Below are 23,756 nucleotides of genomic sequence, written 5' to 3' on the forward strand. Positions count from 1 at the left end.
CAGGGTTAAGTGATTTGGTCAAGGGCACACAGCTAATAAGTGAGGCCTGGATTCAAATTCCCATCCTCCTGACTCCAAAGTCAGTGGTCTATCCACTGCACCACCTAACTGCGCCTTTCTAGGCATACACATTAAAAAAAAATTAATAAAAAACTATCTGGGCAAGAAGGATATAATAGTTATTCTCATAAATTTAAAGGATTGTGATAAAAAATGATTACAATTATTCAGCTTTACTTTAAGGGAAGAACCAGTCAACAAAAAGAAGTAAAATTTCAAGTCAATTAGAAATTTTTCAAACAATTACGTAAGTTTCCCATCAATAAAGGCATTACAACAGGGATGAATTGCCCCTTGTTGAGACCAGAAAGAGGCTGAATTGAATTCTAAAGTACCTCTTAACACCAATTCTAGAAAGTATCTTAGTAATATCAAGATTCAATCAAAGGTGGCACATAATTCACCAATCTACTAACTGTGAGTGAGACCAAATCCTCCACGGCAACCTCGGAAACTGCCACGTCCACCTCTTCGTGATGATCCTGAAGCTTCTGAATCATTTCCATCTTGATAACCTACATAGTTACAAACAAAACAAAAACTTAATTCTTTGTTTCATGGACTTTAATTAGCATGTACTTAAGAAATTATGATTCTTGTCCTTTATTATCAAAGAAGACCAAAACAACATGACTTTTGTTCAAAACAAGTTATAGCGTGTTCAGCTATTGACCAGCTCAGAATGCTCCACCACACAGGCTGGGCACAAATAGTCCATATAATAAGAAATTATAAACTTTTACTGAAGTGTCCAATTTTATCCCAAGTGTACTCACTCCATTTACATTATTTTTTTTCATTCTTCATTAAGTAAAATGAAAATTAGTAGTAAAAAAATTTCATTAGCAAAATGCTAGGGTCCACTCATGCACGCTGTTTTTAATCAACACTGTCCTTTGAATGAAATGCAACTTTAATTCTTTGGAAACTGAGATGGTCATATGCCATATAGCATCAGTTTACCATTTACCAGTGTAAATAAGGAATTCATTTTAAATGTATTAGAGAATAAACTGTACCAATGAAATCAGATTCTCTTTGGGACAAAAACCAAAAATATCACACAGAAACCAAATGAATACAAATAGGGTTAGTTTGGTACTGACAATGCATATAGACCTTTTTAATGGCAGATTTTGAAAAAAATCTACCTTGAAAATAGGCAAATCAACCAAAATGGACCAATAAACCTTGGGCCTTAATTAAAACCCATTATAAAACATTCACCAATTCACCACAAATATCTTCAAAGTGTCTAACTAGGGAGTAGAAATAACAGATTAATATGATACAAAACAGGTTTGCATTTTTCCTATAAACAGATATACATATGAATGGACATAATTCACCTAGATGGTTGGTAAGTTAAGGGAACAACATTCACAAGTACCACAAATTAAAGAGGTGAGCTTAAGCATGTGAGAGAAAAATAGATATTTTCTAAGATTACACCAATGGTAAAACTAATTTAAGATAGAAAATTTTTCACCTTTTTTTCCCCCCTCAAAAACAAAAATAGCATTAGTTCTACTTGCTTAGCTTCAGCTTAGTTGCTGTAAACAGTTTGTCACATTCTTCAAATCCTATAAAACATGAATTAGACAACATTGAGAGTTCTGGAACTGTGTCCAAAACTCATGGGATTACAGTAAATTCCTAGGAAGTTTTATTATATAACTCTTTTTATTTTTTATTTTCATTTTGTACAAATGGGTTTTTTTACATTAATAAAATATTCTTAAGAGTAAACGAAATACCCCCTCCCCCATATAGACTTGCTTGAGCGATAAAGGGGAGAGAAAAAAATTAAAATAAAATAATAGTAATAATTGTAGGTGTGACCAGGTGGCACAATGGATGAAACACCAGCCCTGTAGCCATGAGCACCAGAGCCTACAATACAGCCCCATAGACCCAACAATCACCAAGCCGTGTGACATGCAAGCCACTCGATCCCCACTGTCCTGCAAAAACCAAAAAGAAAAAAAAAAAAAGACCCAAAATAAACTAAAATAGTAATAATAGTAAGGGTGGCTGGGTGGCAGACAGAGCATTGGCCCTTGAGCCAGGAGCACCTGGGTCCAAATTCGGCCTCAGACAACCAACGATCACCCTGCTATGCTTCTCCAGGCAGGCCCCCCAGCCCCATTTGCCCTGCACGCTCCCCCAAATAATAATAATAATAATAATAATAATAATAATAATAATAATAATAATAATAATAATAAATGTGCTTCAGTCTTTGTTCCAACACCAACAACTCTGTCACAGGTGGATCACATTCTTTATGGTAAGTCCATTGCAAAAGTTACTTCCATATTTTTCCAGTGCTGCCATTGCTGCTCGCAACTCCCTCCTTTTGTATTTCTCCACTTCCATGTACTGTATTTTCTCTCTCCTTTCACTCTGACTCTGCTGTAGGGTAGGTGAGTGGCACAGCAGACAGATCCCCAGCTCTAGGGCCAAGAGGCCCTGGGCCCCCATACCACCCCTTAGGTCCAGCATCCACCTGGCCCTATGGTCCTGGACAGGCCTTCCAATCCCAGCCCCTTGCAAGAAGTAAAAAAGAGAATGTGTTATATCTGACCACTCTCCCCCCATGGTCCATCCTCTCCTCCTTTATTCACATCCCCACCCCTTCCCCCTGCTCCGCCCCTCCTCCTTACTCCAGATGTCTATACCCCATTAAGTATATATGCTGTTTCCTCTCCTAGCCACCTCTGATGAGAGCAAAGGTTCCCTCATTCCCCCCTTGCCTCCCCCCTTCCATATCATTGCAATAGCTCATTGCAATAAAGAAAAATCTTATTATATGAAATATCTTGGCCTATTCCCCCTCTCCTTTTTCTTTCTCCCATTACATTTCCCTTTTTTCCATTAACTCCATTTTTACACCATATTTTATCTTCGAATTCAGCTTTCTCCTGTGCTTCAACTATAAAAGCTCCCTCTACCTGCTCTATTAACTGAGAAGGTTCATATGAGTATTATCAGTGTCATTTTTCTATGCAGGAATACATACAGTTCATCCTCATTAAGTCCCTCATATTTCCCCCCTCTCCTCCAATCTCCATGCTTCACCTGAGTCCTGTATCTGAAGATCAAACCTTCTGTTCAGCTCTGGCCATTCCAACAGGAACATTTGAAATTCCCCCTGGTTCATTGAAAGTCTGTCTTTTTCCCTGGAAGAGGACATTCAGCCTTGCTGGGTAGTTCATTCTTGGCTGCATTCCAAGCTCTTTTGCCTTCCAGTATATTATATTCCAAGCCCTACGAGCTTCCAATGTAGTTGCTGCTAAGTCCTGTGTGATCCTGATTGCAGCTCCATGATATCTGAACTATGTCCTTCTGGCTGCTTGTAATATTTTCTCTTTGACTTGGCAGTTCTGGAACTTGGCTATAATATTCCTAGGGGGTGGTTTTTTGGGATCTCTTTCTCAGGGGGATTGGTGGATTCTCTTTATTTCTATTTTGCCCTCTGCTTCTAGAATATCAGGGCAATTTGCCTGTAGCAATTCTTTGAAAATGATGTCAAGGCAATCTTTTCCTGATCATGACTTTCAGGTATTACAATAACTTTTAAATTATCTTTCCTAAGTCTGTTTTCCATATCAGTTGTTTTTTCAATGAGATATTTCACATTTTCTTCTAATTTTTCATTTTTTTGGTTTTGAAGTATTGATTCCTGATTTCTGGTAAATTCATCAATCTCCCTGAATTCTATTCTTTGTCTGAAGGATTTGTTCTCCTCAGAGAGTTTTCTTATCTCTTTTTCCATCTGGCCAATTTTGCTTTTTTAAAGCATTCTTCTCCTCAATAATTTTTTGACCTGTTTTATCCATTTACCCTAAGGTGGTTTTTAGCATGCTATTTTCTTCAGCATTTTTTTTTGGACTTCCTTGACTAGGCTGCTGACTTCATTTTCATGTTTTTCCTGCATCTCTCTCATTTCTTTTCCCAGTTTTTCTTCTAATTCCCTCATTTGATTTTCAAAGTCTTTTTTGAGCTCTGTCATAGCCTGAGCCCAATTTCTGTTTTTCTTGGAGTTTTTAGATGTAGGAGCTTGTGCTTCCTCATCTTCAGACTGAGTATTTTGATCCTTCTTGGGCTCAGGTGCAAAATATTTCTCAATAGTGTTCCACTTTTTTCTCTGCTTGCTCATTTTCCCAACCTAAGCCTGTTTTGGGGGTGCTTCCTGAGCTTTTGGGGCACTCCCACAAGGGTCTCAGTGTGTGAGGCTCTGTCTTCCCTCCTGGTCTGTGAATGACCATATGCGCCCCCCTCTGCCACAGGGCTGAGGTGGAGAGGGCCCTGCTGTTCTTTGGGGGGGCCTAGACTGCGATCAGGATATGAATGTGTTCAGAGCCCCAGAGTCCTGTTCCAGGGGCAGAGGACAGACCTCTGCAGTCTCTCTTCACTCCCCTCCCTCAGCTCTATGGGCTCATGCCCTGGAGGCTCCTGCTTACCTGCTCCGCCTGCTTCTGTTTCGGGATCTGGGCTGCTGAAAGACCATGCTACTAGCTGTGTGCCCTGAGGGCTGGGCTCCATGTGCTTGCTCTGGCAGAGGTCCCCCGCTGTTCCCCCACTTTGTGCCTGGTGCTCCCCAGGGTGTTGCTCAGGAGACTCCCCCGCTGCTGTGAGCCGCACCCTGGGGCTGCCTCCCGGAGGCTGAAGTTCTTTCCCTCTGGTGGGCCACCCCTCTGGCGGCTGCCCCTCCGACCCCGGGGAGCAGAGCCTTTCTGCTCTTTTCCAGGGGGTTAGGAGAACTGCCTCTCTGGGTCCCTTTGTGGGTTCTGTCCCTCGAAAGTTTAGTTAGAGTCCTTAGTTTATAAGTTCTATCAGAGGGAGCCTAAGACTAGATCCTTTCTTGTCACCATCTTGGCTCTGCCCCCTCACCATCTTGGCTCTGCCCCTATTATATAACTCTTAAAAACTTCATCTCAGTAAAATAGACATATAAGAAAACCACACACACCAAAAAAAAAAAACCCTTTTTATATGACCAAGAAAATCCAGAAGAAACAAATAGAAAAAGCAATTCTATTTAAAATAATTACAAATCATAGAAAATATAGTTAAATCATCAAAACATAAATGGAAACCATATGAATATAACAACAAGGACTCTTTACAAGAAAAAGAACCTTAAAACAAAGATATTAATTGCTCATGACTGAACCTTCTTAATAAACTAAATAAAATTATAAAATGACAATACTAATTTATAAACTCAGTGCCATACCAAACTACCAAGCTCTTTCTTTATAGAATAAAAGGGAAATAAGGACAATTCATCTGGAAGAATAAAATATTAAGACTCTCAAGAAAATTTATGGGGGGGGGGGGCAAGAAAGGAGTTCTAGCAGTTTAGGTTAATAGGAAAAAAAAAGTTGATCAGTTAAACAAATCAGATTCCCAAGACCTCTAGGCAAAAGAGAAAAGCAATAACACTCAATAAACCCAATGATACCAACTACTGTTAAGAACTCAATATTATGTCAAAAATTGATGGGGAAGAGTGAGAAATAGTATGGGAAAACTAGGATGATCCTAAAAGTCATACTATAAGTTTCAAACACATATATGATCTATAAATTACAAAGTTAGAGGAAAATAACCTTTTACCCCATGGATACGGGAAAAGTTCTTAAGCAAAAAGATTTAAAGAAAACAAATAATAAAAGACACAATTTCAATTACAAAAAAATTGAAAAGATTTTGTACAGCGCCACCATTGCAGCTAAAAATAGAAGAGAAATAGTCAATTGAGAAAGAAAAATGTTCATCAAGCTTCTATAATAAAGGTCTGTTAGCCAATAAATACATATAAATGTGTAAGTTCTATTCCTCAACAGATAATGGGCAAAGGAGTAACAGTTCTCATAAGAAATATAATCATATGAAAAAAAATACTACTTATCATCAGTAAAAAAAAGAGTAATTAAACCAAAGTTGAGATATTATCTCACATTATCACACACCAAATTAGTAAAAACAAAAAAGAGGACAATTCATGAAGGGATTTGTAACTTTGGTGTAGCAAAAAAATGGTTCTACCTTTCTGGAAAGGAATTTATAACTATACCCTCAAAATCTAAATTGTGCAGAGCAATACCACTACAACGCAGGACTCCACAAGAATCAAAGACAACAGTATTTTTTGTTATAGCAAAAAAACTGTAAACAAAAGATGTTCCTAAAAATTTAGGAAAACTGAAAAAATCATAGGAACGTAATAGAAAACTACTATGACAAAGAAATTACAGAGGGGACAGACTTAGAAAAACTTTTATAAACTGATACAGAGTACAGTATGCAAAACCAAGGAGAATAACTACAACCTTTTTAAGATAAACTGTGAAAAACTTTAAAGTTTGATTAATGTAGTAGTAAACAGGCATGGGGGTGCAGAAGATTATTGATGAGACATGCTTTTCACCCTTGGCAGATAGGTGGCATAGACTATAAGTACTGAATGAGATAAAGCTTTTCAAACATGATCAATAAGAGAATTTGTTTTGTCTGACAAAATGTTACAAGGATTCTTTTATTTGAGGAGAGAGGACTTAGAAGAAATAGGAAGCAAAAATAAGGTTTAAAAAGATAAAAAATGTATTTTCTGATTCTTATCAGTAAGACCATTTAAATCTTACAATGGAAAGCAACACGAGGATTGATCCTTTCTACAGTTGCTGAAAATGCTACTAAAGTTGGCATTTCATTGAAAAAAATTTGTTTCATTTTTTAAAAATGTTTATTGATATATTCACACCAAAAATTTGGGGCATTCCCAACTGAATATGCAATTTTGTATGCAGTCCATTAAAAGTTAAGTACAGTATAAAAATGAATGCTAATAATAGATAGTTTTCTATTTGTTAAAATAAATGCATTATAACATCTATGCTAACATTTACACAAATATTTAATTTTATCCTCACAGACTCCCTGGAAGAAAGGTGCTATTATTATCCCCATTACAGAACTGAGGAAAGTGAGTCAGAGGGTAACTGATTTATCCAGGTTATATACAGCTAGAAATGTCTAAGGTAAGATATGAACTCAAGTCATATTTGACACCAGGTTCAAATGCATGAGCTATTTGCCATATACTAACAAAGTTACTGACAATATTGTTCCTTCTGAGTTTTCGTACCATTTTAAGTTGTATTCGTTTACAGTAATTATAAAAATTATATATAATCACTTTGCTTCTATTATATCACTTAACTGAATATTCCCAAATTTCTTTAAAAGCTTCATGTTTCTTATGGGGAAGTAATATTCCATTTTATTTACTATAATTCTGCTATTCCCCAATTGTGGTACATATAGCACATAGCCCACATAATGGGGCACATTACTAATTTTTCCTTTTACAAATAATATCTAATTCAAACTCTCTTCCCTAAAGGGGTAAACCAATTCATAGCTCGCTCAATCAACAGTCAATATATAAATTTTTCAAGAATACCCATATTTTATTTTTAAAAGTTTTTGCCACTTTTTTTATTAAAAACATATAAATGCTGACAATTTTGTGCTTTTCTATTTTATATTATACTAATTTGATGAAACAACTCATTTAAAATTTTTCTCATCCCTATTTTTTTTTATTTTTGTAAGGCAATAGGGTTAAGTGATTTGCCCAAGGTCATAAAGCAAGGTGATTAATAAGAATCTGAGGTCGGACTGGAACTCAGGCCCTCCTGACTCCATGGTTGATGGTCTATCCCCCCACAATTTTTGGTATTTAAAGTAATCTTTACACTCAAATGGTGAAATCTTGCTCCTTTACACACTGAAGTGTGCTCCTCAATTTCTTTTTTTTATTGTATTGTGGGTTAGGATTTCTAGTAACATGCCAAATAATGACAGTGAATGTTGTTTTAATACCGATCTTTTCACTTTTCAATTCATCCCTCACATAGTTAGTATATAACCAAACTAAAACCACAAATCTTATCTTGTTATTCTAGTCAAATATTTAGTAGCACCCTATTGCCTCTCAGATAAAATACAAAATCCAAATACTGTTACAAGTAACATAATTAACAGTGCTGGGCTTAGAGTCAGGAAGACCTGATCTTCAAATCCTACCTCAAACATTAGCCATGTGACCTTGGGTAAGTTTCCTGACCAAACTCAATAGCCTCTAAAGTCTTTCAACTACAAGCCTATGATTTCTCCAATATGGCTTTTCATCTACGTTTGCATTATTTCAACCTTACTTCCTTTCATACACTACTCATTTCATTCAAATTACTTGATAGTATACCTATTCAGGATAGCATGCCATCTGCCCTTCCATTCCTTTGTAAAGGCTACCTTCATTCCTATCTAGAATGTGCACATAAATGAATTTTTTTCAATTCTATATCTTTAGACCACCAGCTTTCTCAAAAAACAAAAACTAAGATATCACCTCATATAAGAGGCTTTCTTGAATTTCTGTAATTAGTGTCCTCTATATTTACTTATCTTACATACATATTTAGCCCTTCGGTAAAATGTAACTCTAAGAAGATTTTCATTATTTTTTTAAGTCCAGTATTGAGAACACAAGCACTTAGTAAACATTTACCCATTGAATTAAATTATTGCTAAAGCTGTCAGTGTTCCTTCATTGCAAAGAATATTAACTCTTCATTTTAAAAGATTTTCAATATATTCAAATCTTTTTATTCCAGTGCCATATATTATTTAATATGACAGAGTATTTAATTTCAAATTTTTCTTGATTCTATTAATGGAGTTATTTTAGTTACTAGTGATCATGCTAATTGTTTTACTAATATTGAACTATCCTTACATTTCTGGCATCAATAAAATTCCCATCATGAAAAATTTATTTCTATAAACTCTAAATTATCTAAATATCTTTACATCAGTTTTTGATCTACAAATGGTATTGTCATTAGTTGTTATCCTCTACCTTATCCATTCCTTTAAGTCTCACAAAAAATTTAATACAATGGTGACTTTTTTTGAGTCACCTAAGAAATATTTGATCCTTAAAATTTTCTCAAAATTCACTTAAAAACCATTTAGATATTGGGGTTTTTTTCCCTGTGGGAATTTGTGGTTTGGTTAAATTTTTCTGATTTGAGGCTGTTTATATATTCCCAGTTACGACAATTTAAAAAAATTAGCTCTTCATTTTGTTTAGGTTTTTAGTTTTATCACATAACTTGGCATACTAATTTCTAATAACCACTTCTTGAGATTTTTCTTAGTTCATTTTAAAATTTAGATTTACTTTTTAAGGTCAACTTAATGATTATTTTGTTACTGTTGACAATACCAGCTTCTTTATTATAGTCTGTTTATTTTCAATTCTGTTTCTCACATCTTTTAACTTTTTCCAATTTTCTTATGTGAACTTTTTTGGTTTGCTAAGCAACTTGGGTTTTTTAAAAATGAGTGCTCAACTTATTATCATTTTGTCAAGTATTCTGAGATTCAAATTTTCCTATACTCTTTTATCAGTATCTCTTGTGTCTTGGTATAATCTCTTAATAGTTTTTTTTGTTTATATCTGGTCTCCAATATCAATTTTTAGTCTCCATTAAGTTTATAGTTTTTGTTCTTTTAATATACCCTTTGCTGAATAAAATTTTATTTTATTTTTTGAAAAGGAGATTTTTAACATTCCTGTCTTTCTGCATTTCAATTCTTTTTGCCTCTGCCAAACAGTCAATTCTTGCTAACTGCCCATGGGAGCTGAAAAATAAGATCTGAAGATGATCTCCAACCACTAACTAGATAGTTTTTTTCCCACATTTTGGGTAGTTTTTCCCCCACATTTTGGGTAGATTTGCCCTTTCCTTTTAGCTTCATTAAATTTGCCAGAATAACTAACTGGAATTAGTTTTATGATGAGGACCTTTTTTTTTTAACAAATCAGTTAACTTTTTCTTTAATAAAATGCTTGCCATTTGGTGGATGTACCTTTATTAATAAGTCTTTAAGTATAGTTAACTAGCTATAATGTAGTTTTCTCACTTGTCTTTCATTATTGTCTATTAATGTTTTATTGTGGAAAAAAAAGCCGATTTGGGGGGATTTAGATAAAGCATAACAGTCTTCATTATATGCATATATATATATTCACTATTTCAAATATTAGCTATTATTCTAGTCATTCACTTGAAATCTGCATTAATTCCTATGCTTTAAAAGAATGTACTCTAAGCATGAGTTTTGATTCCTAATCCATTTTACAATTTATTTCCTTTTTATTGGGAAATCCAGTCCATTCACACTAAAGCTTATAAATGATTGAGACTTGGCTTCCCTCCATTAGATCTTAAGTTACACTTTCCCTTTTTTTGTATCAGCTATTTTGCTTGATGAAACAAATATCATTTCCTTCATTAATACATGTACACACATGTGACTTCACCAAACAAAGAAATAACTTTCCCTTTTTAATAATTCAATATTATCTATTCACCTCACCTCCCAACTGAATTTTATTCTGTTAAAATAATTTTAAAATGTTGTTAACTTTCCTACTTAGAAATATCCTTTCCTTCATATCTCACACTTCTTTGTTTAACCTTTACTTCTATGATCCCATTTCTAGAATTCACCTTTTCTCTATCCTATCTTTCTAATAAAGCTCTTCCATCTGTTCCCTTTTCAAGAAATCATTTCCCAAAATTCTTAAAAATGTTTGCTTTTGCACTGACCCTTCCACAAAGATTTGAGAAAATCTATAATACTTATCATCTCTTTATAACACATTGAGTCATCCATTACTTTTTACTTGCATTCAATTCCAGACTAACAAAGCTTTAGTTACTTAGTCAATGTGCACATCAAAGATTCTTTCCAGTTCTAGAATTCACAATAGAGATAAACTAAATTTTCTATTCACTGAAGAGCCATGGATTTTCATGATGGATCACTATGTTGGATACAGAAGATAAGCAATTTTGGTGATTTTACTCAATTTCCCTTGTGTCACATTCCAGTCTCTCATATATTCCTTGTTCTTGTTTGTTGAGTATTCTCACCCAATTTTAATTGGCATTTTTTTTGTAAATTGCCTCCTATTGGCTATTGGCATGATTCTTTGATCTGAAGTTTTAGAATTAAGTTACATTTCTAGGTGAATTAAATTTCAAATTCCTTTCTCTGTCCTGTCAAATCTGTTGATTTGAATTCTGACCTCTATTTCTCATGCTTTTGGACAGTATTGTTTAGGTTTTTAGGTTATTTGTTTTTTTGGTTTTTTTGCAAGGCAAATGGGGTTCCATGGCTTGCCCAAGGCCACACAGCTAGGTAATTATTAAGTGTCTGAGACCAGATTTGAACCCAGGTACTCCTGACTCCAAGGCCAGTGCTTATCCACTGTGCCACCTAGCTGCCCCTGAACAGTATTTTTTAAAAAATGTTTCCTGAAAATTGTTTGAACATCTGATCCTGGATTATTTCACAATTGTCCAACTTCTTTTCCCTCTTCCTAAACATAGCAATGCCAAAGTATTTATGACCTCTATTCTAATCCCAGTAATACATTCTGATACTAATTCAATTCAGCTAATTCAGAAGTGCCCCTCCCCTCCCTATTTTTTTTTAAATTTTTGCAAGGCAAATTGAGTTAAGTAGCTTGCCCAAGGCCACACAGCTAGGCAATTATTAAGTGTCTGAGGCTGGATTTGAACTCAGGTATTCTTGACTCCAGGGCAGGTGCTCTATCCACTGTGTCACCTAGACACCCCTTCCCCTCCCCTTTTAAAAAAAAATATATTTCAAAGTCCATAAATCCTAATCTATAAACTTCACTATGTTCTGAATATAGTGGTTAGTGACAATATTAAGAATTAGTGACAAGTATTAAAATTTTTACCTTTTTCCCCCTCATTTCTAAATGTGCTACAAAAAGCAGACTGGAAGGTAAATAAAGAGATTTGTTAAACAGTCTTGGTGATCACAAAAGTAGCTCTTACTTTTCTCCTAATTCAGAGTTCCTAATTATGCTGGACATTGAGATTATTTGAAATTGTTTTGGAAAAAAAAATTCCCAGTTATTCTTGTTGTTAGTAGTGTGATTATATGGATTAACATTCTGTTTAAATTCTGCTAAGAAAGGAAAGAACAAAGAAAGAGAAAGGAAGCAAACACTCTTGGAACCAGTACCAACTGTCAATCATCAGGTATCATAAGCCAAAGTCTATATTATAGAAATATTCTTTCCCTCATATCCTATACTTCTTTGTTTAACTTTAACTTTACTTCTATGATCCCATTTCTAGTTTTCTTCATCAGTAAAGTTATGAATTATGGTTTATATTTCCTGCAAATGATACTGCAGGGCCATTTGTAAATTATGTTTTATGATATAAATAATAAAAATAAATTGTGTGATGATCAACTAGAACACACTTGGCTCTTCTCAACAATAAAGTACAATAATCTAAGACAATTCTTAAAGACCTGTGATGGAAAATAATATCATCCACATACAAAGAAAGAACTTTAGAGTCTGAGTACAGATTAAAGTATAACTTCACTTTAAAATTTTTTTCTTTCTTGTGGTTTTTCCCTTTTGCTCTAATTCTTCTTTGACAACATGACTAATATAGAGATATATTTGCCATGATTGTACATGTATAACTCATAGCAGATTGCTTGCTGTTTTGAAAAGGGAAAAAAGGAAGAAGAAAAATTTGGAACCCAAAATTTTTCAAAATGAATGTTGAAAACTATTTTTATATGTAATTAAAAATATTGCAAAACAAAAAATAATTCCAATAATAATTAAAATTTAGCAGCTATGATTTCTATAGTACTATATATTTTCTCTATATATAACTATATATACATACATATATAATATATATTTTATATAGCACATATAGAGAAGCAGGCTTTACAATTATCTTATTTGATCCTCAAAATAACCCTGGGAGGTATGTGCCCCCAATATCACCATTTGTTATTGTTTGTCCTCTGTTCTTTTGGGGGGGGGGGTTGCAAGGCAATGGGGTTAAGTGACTTGCCCAAGGTCATACAGTTAAATAATTAAGCACTGGAGGTCAAATTTGAACTCAGGTCTTCCTGACTCCAGGGCCAGTGGTACTCTCCACTGCACCATCTAGCTGCCCTGTTCTTTGTTCTTGAAGAAGGTCATGACATCAGGGAGGTAATGCCACAACATGTACATGAACTGAATTTGAGTGAGGAGGGGTATTGTGCTAAGTCACTGATCTCATTTTCTCTTACAGAACCATCTGGGTCCAGTGACCAGATATGATCAGGACAACTGGAGATGGACCTGGATGAGAGGCAATTGGGGTTAAGTGACTTGCCTAAGTGTCAAGTGTCTTTAGACTCATTTGAACTCAGGTCCTTCTGACTCCAGGGCCAGTGAGCCACCTAGGTGCCCTTATCCCCAATTATAGATGAGGAAACTGAGGCAAACATGCTAAGACTTACCCAAGGTCAAAAAGATTAGTGTTTGAGGCTGCATTTGAATTTGAGTCTTCCAACATTAGAGGACTCAGTTTCTATGATAGCCATGTTCAAAACACATAGATTACTGATTCTAAGTTGTTTCCAGAAACAGTATAGCAGTGTATATAAGATTACTTGCTGTCATAAGGGGGAGAGTAGGAAAAAAGGGAGGTAGGAAAAAGTAGAAAAAGAATATGAATGTTGAAATCAATTTTACATGTAATAGGAAAAAATAAAATTGAAATAAAAAAAATGTATCAGTGTCCTTTATAATTTCAAAAATCAAGAGCTCTGCTAAAAGTGAAAAGCATTTTTATTCACAGGCCATATATCATGTTTCACAAAGCAAAGTTCTGTGCATCCAAGTTATCTTCAGGATACTTCAGATCCAAGTGCTAGCAATACTCAAGAATAGCTGCTATTCTTTTCTGGTAGCAAAGAATTGGAAATTGAGGGTATGTCCATCAGTTGGGAAACGGTTGAACAAACTGGTATGTGACTATGATGCAATACTATTCTGGTATAAGAAATGATGAACAGGATGGTTGCAGAAAAACCTGTTAAGACTTATATAAACCAATGCAAAGTGAAATGTACTCTGTGCAAAAGTAACAGCAAATTGTAGGTAATCAACTTGAATAACTTGGCTTTTCTAAGCCATACTGTGCCCCAAGACAACAATAAAGACTTATAATCAAGAATGTTTTCTATTCCCAGAACTAATGGTGTTTGAATACAAATTGAAATATATTTTTTATTTTTCTTGAAATTTCTTTTGTTTTGGGGGGGGGCTATTTTTTTCACTTCTATTTTGTCTCTTATCGAAATGGGGGGGGATCAGGAGAAAGGGGAAGAATCTGGAACCCAGGGGTGGAGCCCTGAAGGCAGCATTCCCACCAACTCCCAACCCCCAAAAAAACAAATGAGGGCTCTAGCCAAAATTTAGAGGGGCAGAACCCACAGAAAGACTGATACATTTTCCCAGTCCAAGATAACTTAGAACCTCCACAGGAAAGGTGTGCTTCACCAAGACCTGGGGTGGGGAAAAAAAGCCACTGCACAGCCCAGCCCAGCACAGCAAAGCACAGTCCAGCCCAGCCCCGAGATCACCAGCAACAGTTTGAGGGGAAGAGGAGATAACTCTGCTGCACTTGGTTGAGTGTGGAGTGAGGAGCACCAACCACAGAACCTGCAAGCGAGATTCGGGAGAAAGCATCCTACACCCCCAGAGAAGGTAAAGGAAGTCTGCAGAGATTTCCCTGCTCTCCCTGGGGTAGGACTCTGTTGTTTGCCTACACTCAGACTCAGGGTGCAGTTTAGGCTTCCTTATTAAGATAGCTGGATCCCGCCCTATAGCCTCAGGGCAGAGGGCAGTGCTGTGGTCATCTACATATCAAAGCACAGGCTAGGGAGCTTAAGACCTTGGAAAGAAGGATCTGACCATAGAGCAAAACACATACTCTGATGATGATAAAATCAAAGCTTCTGTATCCAAAACCTCCAAGAGAAATATGGGCTCAGACTGTGGATGAGCTCAAAAAAGACTTTGAAAAGCAATTCAGGGAGGTGGAGGAAAAATTGGGAGGAGAAATGAGAGCAATGTGGAAAAATCACAAAAACCAAATCAAAAGCTTGGTGAAAGAAATACAAAAAAAAATTACTGAAGAAATAAATATGTTAAAAACCAGTTTAGGCCTAATGCAAAAAGCAAAACAAAAGGCAAATGAGAAGAATGCCTTAAAAAGCAGAATTGGCCAGCTGGAAAAGGAGATAAGAAAAGCTCTCTGAAGAAAATAACTCCTTCAAATGCAAAATGAAACTAAAGTAAGCTGATGACTTTGTAAGAAATCAGGAAGAAATAAAACTCTTCCAAAAAAGCCAAAAATCAGAAGAAAATGTGAAATATCTCATTGGAAAAACAACTGACCTTGAAAACAGATCCAGAAGAAATAATTTGAAAATTATTGGACTATCTGAAAGCCATGACCAGGAAAAGAGCCTAAACTTCATTTTTCAAGAAATAATACAGCAAAATTGCCCTGAGATCCTAGAAGCTGAGGGTAAAATAGAAATTGAGAGAGAATTCACTGGTCACCCCCTGAAAGGGATCCCAAAAGAAAAACTTCCAGGAATATTATAGCCAAATTCCAAAACTCCCAAAGAGAAAACTCTAAAAGCTTCCAGAAACAGACAATTCAACTACCGAGGCTCCATAGTCAGGATTACACAGGATCTGGCAGCATCTATATTAAGGGCTCATAGGGATTGGAATATGATATTCCAGAAGGCAAAAGATCTTGGTTTACAACCAAGAATCAATTACCCAGCAAAACTGAACATCCTCTTTCAGGGGAAAAGATGGATTTTCAATGAAACAGGGGACTTTCAAACTTTCCTAACGAGCTGAACAGAAAGTTTGGTCTCCAAGTACAGGACTCTGGTGAACCATAGAGGGAGTGGAAGAGAGGGACTAACTATGAGGAACTCGATGATGTTGAACTATTTGTATTCTTGCATGGGAAGAAGATATTAATAACTCATATGAACTTTCTCATTTATAAGAGCTGTTAGAAGGAGCATATATAGACAGGACATAGGAAGGAGTGGAATATAATGGTATGATGTGGTAAAGGGATAGAGTCAAAGGGCAATGGGGGAAAGTACTGGAAGGAAGGAAAAGGAGATGAAGAAGCTGAGAGATTTCACATAAGAGTCAAAAAAAAAACTTTTTCAATGGAGGGGAGGAGGGAAGGAAAGGGGGAATGAGTGAGCCTTCATTCTCATCGGAAATGGCTCAGGGAGGAAATGGCATAAACACTTAATAGAGTGAGGAAATCTGTTTTGCCCTGGAGAAAGATGAGAGGAAAGGGACGGGATGAGGGGGGATAGGGGGAAGGAAGGGCGGAAATAGGTGACAGAAGAGAGGAAAGATCAAGGGAGAGGGTATTCAGAGGCAACACGCTTTTGGACAGGGCCAGGATGAAAGGAGAGAGAGAGAGAATAGAATAAATGAGAGTGGGGAGGATAGAGTGGAGGTACAGCTGGTAATAGCAACTGAGGGAAAAATACTGAAGCAACTTCTCTGGTGGATTTATGATAAAGAAAGAACTCACCCCAGAGACAGAGCTATTGGAATCTGAACACAGACTGAAGTACAATTTTTTTTCTCTCTCTATTCTTGAGGTTTCCCCATCTTATTGGAGGGGGGGGGGGGGTTATGTTTATTCTTATGTTTACACTTATAACATTCAATTTACATCAATGTATGGTGTGGAAACAATGCAGACACTGTCAGACAGCCTTGGGGGGAGGGGGGAGGGGGAAAAAATTGTAGAATTCAGAGCCTTGAAAAAAATGATGGGTACAATTTACTATTGTATAAATTGGAAAATAAATACAATGTTTTAAAAAAAAAAGAATCTGGAACCCAGAATTTTAAAAAACCTAATATTAAAAATTACTTTTATATGTAACAGGAAAAAATAAAATACTAAATTTAAAAAAAGGAATAGCTGCTATTTGCCCAGCAAGGCAAATAAGGCAAGAAATGTGAAAAATGAGTGTTATTAGAGAAGTCAAAGGTTCAAATCCAAGTTCAGATTTTTACTAGTTGTGTAAGCTTACAAAAGTAACTCTAAAACCCTATAAAAATATTAAAAGTTATTAATAAACACTCTCTATTCCTACAACAGCATAAAGACATAGTAATTCTACATATAGCCTTTCCTCCTCAATACTAAAAAATCTGATTGGTTGAATGTGATGTAAGACTGATGATCAGTAGAAAATAACTTGTTATTACATATCCTCAGAGGCAAAGTCAATTTGGGCTCACCTGACGAAGACTCAGATGGATCTGAAGCCTATAGATGGTAAAAATACTGCAAACACCTAAGAAGTAAAGTTCCTGTAAATTCAGAAGCAGAAGGGCACCTGCTAAATATGGTCGAAGGCAATACTGTTTGCTTGTAAAGGCTGTCTTCACCACTAAAACTTATTCCCAGTCTGTTCTTCTAGAACCAAAGTTCTGATACAATTTCTCTCTAGTCTTTAAATAAAGGTAAATGTTTACCCTAATAGTTTGGGAGGGGGTGAGTCTGTGTGTATGAAAAGTAAAGCTTTTATCACCAAGAATAAAGTCAGAGGTATACCACCACAGCTCATAAAAATATAGCTAAATATAAAATATACTTACCACCTCTCCTGGAGAATCCTCTGCTCCTTGTCTGATTATCTTCATAGTCATTAGATTCTTAAATGACAAATGAATTCAAAATAATTAAGCAATATACCTGAAAGAAGTTGCAACTCTAGAATGGAATTATTATTCCACTGCTTGTGTCCTAGTCTCACTGCAGATCTGATGTGTTCAATATGATCATGTCTACACTTCAATAATATGAATTTTATTTCTTTAGAGTAGAGGAAGATTAGGTCACAGAAACAGATGGCAGTGATCCTTTGGGTGTTTTGTTCAACTTGAAGCTTTTCATGTCCTCCCATTGGCAGTTTAAAGCTCAAATATTTTTTCACAATATCTTTTTGGCAATATAAAGTAAAATATAATTTATTTAATTTTGTTTCTTTAGAGAAAGGAATTCTTAGCTATTGGGGATAACAAGGATATCATAAGGTCTTGCAGCTGACTTCTGCTGGGGTTTTTTCTTAAGTAAAAAAAGCATATCTTCCCCTGCCCCCCCCCCAAAAAAAAGTATCCAGAAGATGTAAACCAACGATGTGAAAATTCATTTCTATCAGAGAGTGAAAACTAAATAAAATTAAAGAAAAGTGGTTAGACTGGAGAGCAAGAGAAAAAGAATTTTTAACAGATTGAAAAAGGAAAGATGGTAAAATAACATTTGCAACAGTCCACTTTAAGCATGTTTTAAGTCAAACTATTAGGTCCACAGAAAAAATATTCTAGCTTGAGACCATAAGCCACCTTCCGATAGCATGCCACTAGAGATTAAGACAAGTCTAACCATACATTTAGTTTCTGATTTGAGACTTGGAAGGGAAACAAAAGGAAGAATGAGTATCTCAGAGAAACAGATAATGGTCCCAGGTTGGTTCCATATGGACATTATAGATCATGGGAAATCATGCTTGCTTATCTATCTATTTATTAGGTTTTTGCAAGGCAAACGGGGTTAAGTGGCTTGCCCAAGGCCACACAGCTAGGTAATTATTAAATGTCTGAGACCGGATTTGAACCCAGGTACTCCTGATTCCAGGGCCGGTGCTTTATCCACTACGCGACCTAGCCACCCCAATCATGCTTATTTATAAAACACTTGAATGTGTGTACAAACTCACAAATCTATTCATAAACACAGACACACATACATATATTCATAAATATTCCTTAGGCAAGATATAGGAAAAACTCAAACTTCTACAAAAAGTGGCTCAGGAGACATAAGAAGGAAATAAATGGGAGGCATTGTGTAACTTAGAAGGAACAGAGTAACAAGGAATCAAGAAATTAGTAGAAACAAAATTTAAAGAATAAAAGAAAAAAATTCACTAAAATTCTCTCCCAAGACCCAAATGTCAATTTTCTTGTATTCTTTACTCCATTTCAGGTTTTCTTGGCAAAGACATTGCAGTGGCTTGCCATTTCTTTTTCCAACCCTTTTTACATATAAAGAAACTGAGATAAACAATTATATGACTTGCCAGGGTCACACAATTAGGTCGTACATGAACTCAGAAAAATAAATCTTACTCACTCCAGGCCTGGAACTCTATCCAATGCACCACACCTAGCTTGCACCAATTCTTTATAACAAATAATTATTTTTATATACACTGCCCTGTGCTTACTCAATTCTCTAAGTCATTCTTTTTGGATCAACTTTCCATAAATTTCTCCCTTTTCCAAGCTCATTTTACACATGAACTCCAAAAACTTGGGTATAGCAGAAGCGTTAATAAGTGAGTCTTTGGAATTTTCAATATTAATTAGCAATCTTTCAAACAGTGACAATTTTCTGTGATCTTTGTGTTCTTCAGTGATTAATATGATGCCAATCTGAAATCAACAGATTTCTAAATATCAAAGTTAAATTTTTATTTTTGAATTCCTAGTCTCACAACATATTAAAAGGATTTAGAGGTGGCGCAATGGATAGAGCACCGGCCCTGGAGTCAGGAGAATCTGAGTTCAAATGTGAACTGATACACTTAATAATGCCTAGCTGTGTGACCTTGGGCAAGTCACTTGATTCCATTCACTCAAACATATAAAAAAATGTTGTTTAAAAAGGTTTAGAAGGGATGTGGGGAATCAGCTACGTCAACTCATTTTAACTAGCCTTTTAAATAGCACTTTAAGTTTGCAAAGTCCATATTATAAATATATATATATATAATTTCATTTTAATCTCAAAACTAGCCTTTGTTAGAGGTGAAAAAGAAATACCTTTAAAAGATTAAAAAAACAGATACTGTCTTGTTTATAAGCACACTACTAAGTCACAGAGGCAAAACATGAAATCCAGTATTCCTCATTTCAAATCCAGCACACTGATTGATTATTCACTAAACCACACAGCCCTGCCTATGTAAACTGATTTTTCATGATGTAACAACATAACCATAAATCTTTTCTAGAACAGTATTCCTGAGTTTCCACTGAGAGGAAAAAAATTAATTCAATCTCAGTTTTTTAAAATATCTCAACAAGGGATAGACAGATAATCTTATTCAAATCTTTATTTCTTTTCAACATATAACCTAAATTTCACTCAACAGGAACTACTCACAATCATTAAAATTTAATTTACCTCTCCAAAAGCTAGAGCTATCACCTTCTTCAAATTTGTTACTTGAAAAACCTACAGAAAAGCAGAAAAACACACATTACTGGAATAGTTATTTAGTCTGTTGTTCTGTTGGGAATAATAAGTCCTTTTGGGAATAATAAGAACTAGCATATTTCTTTGCAACTACCACGAGCTATAGGTTCAAGTGGCAGTGAAATAATTATATATTTTATGTAATTTGCACATTTTAGACAAATAAGTCCTGTCTCCCTAAAAAAAGGAAACTTTGTAGGAAGTACTATAACATTAGTGCAATCTGAACTTATTCTAAATGTATTTACTGAGCACTACATACATACACAAACATAAGCTCACACAAAAGCACTCTATTAGAACACAGTATGGTCAGTTCTGCTATAACACATTAAAAATGTAAATTTTCATCAAACAAACTTAGAAAACTGCACTATTTCACAATAACACAAACTACAAACCTTTCAGTACCTATTCCCCAAGCAAATCAGTCTTTTGCAAAATGAAGATATTGTATATCTTCTAAGATAGTAGAAGTTGTGCACTGAAGAGGTCTGATCTACTCCCTTAACTCTACCTTCAACCACAACTGAGACTCGGATCAGCATTTCAACTCATTGAGGCCCTGCCCTCACTCATAACTCAACTATATCAAACTGTACAAGTCTGTAGGAACCCCAGAAGCTGAGCAGTACCCAAGACAGTTGATACTATCACTATTCATCTTGTCCAAGGTCACACAGCTAAATAACTATTCATTCTGAGACTAGATTTGAACTCAGGTCCTCCTAACTCCAGGGCCAGTGCTGTATCCACTGCACCTAGCTGGCCAAATATTTATTTTTTAATTTAAAATATATAATAGTATGCTCTTTTTAATGGATTCCTATTATTTTTTTTATGTGACACTGGTAAAACTGATTGTTGTACTCAGAAACCCTATTTTCCCCATAAGTTCTGTGAGTTTTATTGGCCTTTGTATATAGCATGATCATTTTTAGGAACATATATTTTATTATAGAACTTACTGTACTCAAAATAACTTACTATTATACTGCATTCTCTATCATCCATGCATTAATAAAATTTGGGGTATTATATGTTTATTAAGTAATTATACATGATGAAAGTATTACCTCTGTTTCCAAAACCCTTTCCAGGTCCAAATCCACCCATTGTGGTTAGATTTTCTCTCTTAGAAGACTGATCACTGGCATCTGCAAAAATTCAGATAGAAGTAAATCTAAATAAAACTTGGAAAGACTTGCATAAATTGGTGTTGAGTGAAGTTAGAGGAACTAGGAGAACATTGTATACAATAACAGCAACATTATGTGATAATGAATTATGACAGACTTGGCTGTTCTCAGAAATAAAATGATCAAGTATAATTACAAAAGACTTGATGGAAAATATGAAGACTGAAGCATATTATTATCATTTTTAATGACTTTTGCTTTTTCTCTCATAGCTTTTGTTCTGATTCATCTTTCAAATTATGACTACTATGGAAATATATTTAATATGACTGGACATATATAATATATAAGAGATTGCTTGCTGTCTTGGGGAAGGGAAAGGGGAAAAGAAGGAGAGAAAATTTGAAACTCAGAACTACTGATAACGTTCTTGTCAATTTAATACATTTGAATGTTAAAAAGATTGATTAATTAGAAAATTAAATAGATGAATCAATTAAAAAGTTAAAAATGTTCAGTTCTCTCAACCGATTTTCACACTACATAATTTTGAATTCCCTCATCACCTTAGTCACTTCTTTGAACATGCTTCTAAAAAAACAACTAGAAAGAATTAAGGAAAAACAGGCTATAATATTTAACACTAAGCCCCACCCCGCCTTCCCCAAAAACACAGAAAAGCAATCTATTCATTCTCACTGCCTCTACTACCTACCTACTCAGCAGCCAAGCAAATATTAATACATACCTCTGTTTCCCAAACTCCGTCCAGAACCAAATCCACTTCTCATGAATTGATCTCTTCGGGTAGGTACATCATTGATTTCTAAAGAAATTCACATTTGAAGTAAATTTAGAAAGTAATCAAGATCTTCGTGTGTGTGTGTGTGTGTGTGTGTGTGTGTGTGTGTGTACTAATAACAATTTTTAAAATATTTTAATGTATAAGTTAATATTTACAAGATATTGCTTAATAATAAAAATTTTAAGATTATCCAAAATTGAATTGGCTATATAAGGTTATATATACATTTATAATCACAGAAAAGTCCTAAGAAAGGATTTCAAAAGTTAGTTGAGAAAATTATGGGTTTTTTAAAATAAAATTTCCTCGATATTGTCCTTTCATCATATTGTCCCACATCAGTATATTTCTTTCCTTATGTTACTAGATAATATAGTATCTATGCATGGGTTTTCTGTAACTATAATTATTCTGTAGGAAAGTAATCAATAAAAAAAAAATTTAGTGTCAACTATGAAAAGACTAAAATAATACAGAATATTCCCTGGATGAGCTGACATTTTATCAGAAGGGAAAACATTCCAGATATGAGGAAAGTCAGTATAAAAGCACAGGGTCAAGAGATGAGAGTGTCACATATAAATAACAGTAAGAATGCAATTTGACTATACCATAGAGTGCATGAAGGGAAGTTAAGAACAAAGATCAGAAGATAGACTGGGATCAAGTTATGAAGATTTTAAATGACAAAGGAGTTTATTTTTGATCCTAGAGCTAAGAGGGAACTCCCACTTCTCTCCTAAAGCAGTCTATCCATTCCTGTTCTGACCTCAGTTTTAACAACTTACAAGTGACTGTATCACTAACAAGTTTAACCCTTCATTGTCTTCTTCAACTTCCTTGTTCATTTGTCCTAAATACCACTAAGGTCTTAACAAACTGCAATGCTAAGTTACTTCACCATCTGTCTTCTTTTGCTGCTAAATACATATATTTAAAGGAAATCACACAATCATATATTGGGTCCACTACAAAATCTGTTATTTTCAACTAGACCCTTAAACTATAAAGCAATTCTTTTCATTTTGTTTGATTAACCGACCCAATCCCCACAATTATTCTAAACCTTTCCTTCCTCCCTTCCTATCTACCCTTATTTTCTGAAGATCTCTTTCCTTACCTTATTGATAAATCAGAAGATATCCATTATGACAAGACCTCCTGACATATAATCCTCCATTTTTCTCTTCATTTGCTAGACTCTGAAGAAGAGGTCACTCTTCTTGCTAAGGACAAACTCTTCTACTTCTGAATGTAATCTTATCCTTTGCCCTGAACACCCCACTTTATCTTCTCTATTTCCTTTTCTACTCCCTAAAAATTTTCTCAAATCTCCTTCCCCCTCTTATCTTTCAATTAACAATCATCTTTTCAAATTACTGTCCTTTTTCTCATCCCTTCCACATACTAATTCCAAAAAAAATTATT

General features: G+C 35.0%; 1 protein-coding gene across 2 annotated transcripts in view; it reads right to left on the reverse strand.

Annotated features, from left to right (window-relative positions):
- Positions 1-23,756, reverse strand: part of DDX4 (DEAD-box helicase 4) — a 61,804-nt gene that overhangs the window by 32,747 nt on the left and 5,301 nt on the right. Inside the window, exons 4-8 of one of the 2 annotated variants that reach the window (XM_074200470.1) lie at positions 22,272-22,349; positions 21,461-21,541; positions 20,313-20,363; positions 17,720-17,776; positions 477-575 (exon numbers count right to left, since the gene is read on the reverse strand). In XM_074200470.1, coding sequence (XP_074056571.1) covers positions 477-575; positions 17,720-17,776; positions 20,313-20,363; positions 21,461-21,541; positions 22,272-22,349 — 366 coding nt within the window. The remainder of the gene's footprint in view (positions 1-476; positions 576-17,719; positions 17,777-20,312; positions 20,364-21,460; positions 21,542-22,271; positions 22,350-23,756) is intronic. The other variant, XM_074200471.1, reaches the window with a different exon arrangement.

The sequence above is a fragment of the Macrotis lagotis genome, chromosome X, assembly GCF_037893015.1.
Source record: "Macrotis lagotis isolate mMagLag1 chromosome X, bilby.v1.9.chrom.fasta, whole genome shotgun sequence".
Taxonomy (NCBI): domain Eukaryota; kingdom Metazoa; phylum Chordata; class Mammalia; order Peramelemorphia; family Peramelidae; genus Macrotis; species Macrotis lagotis.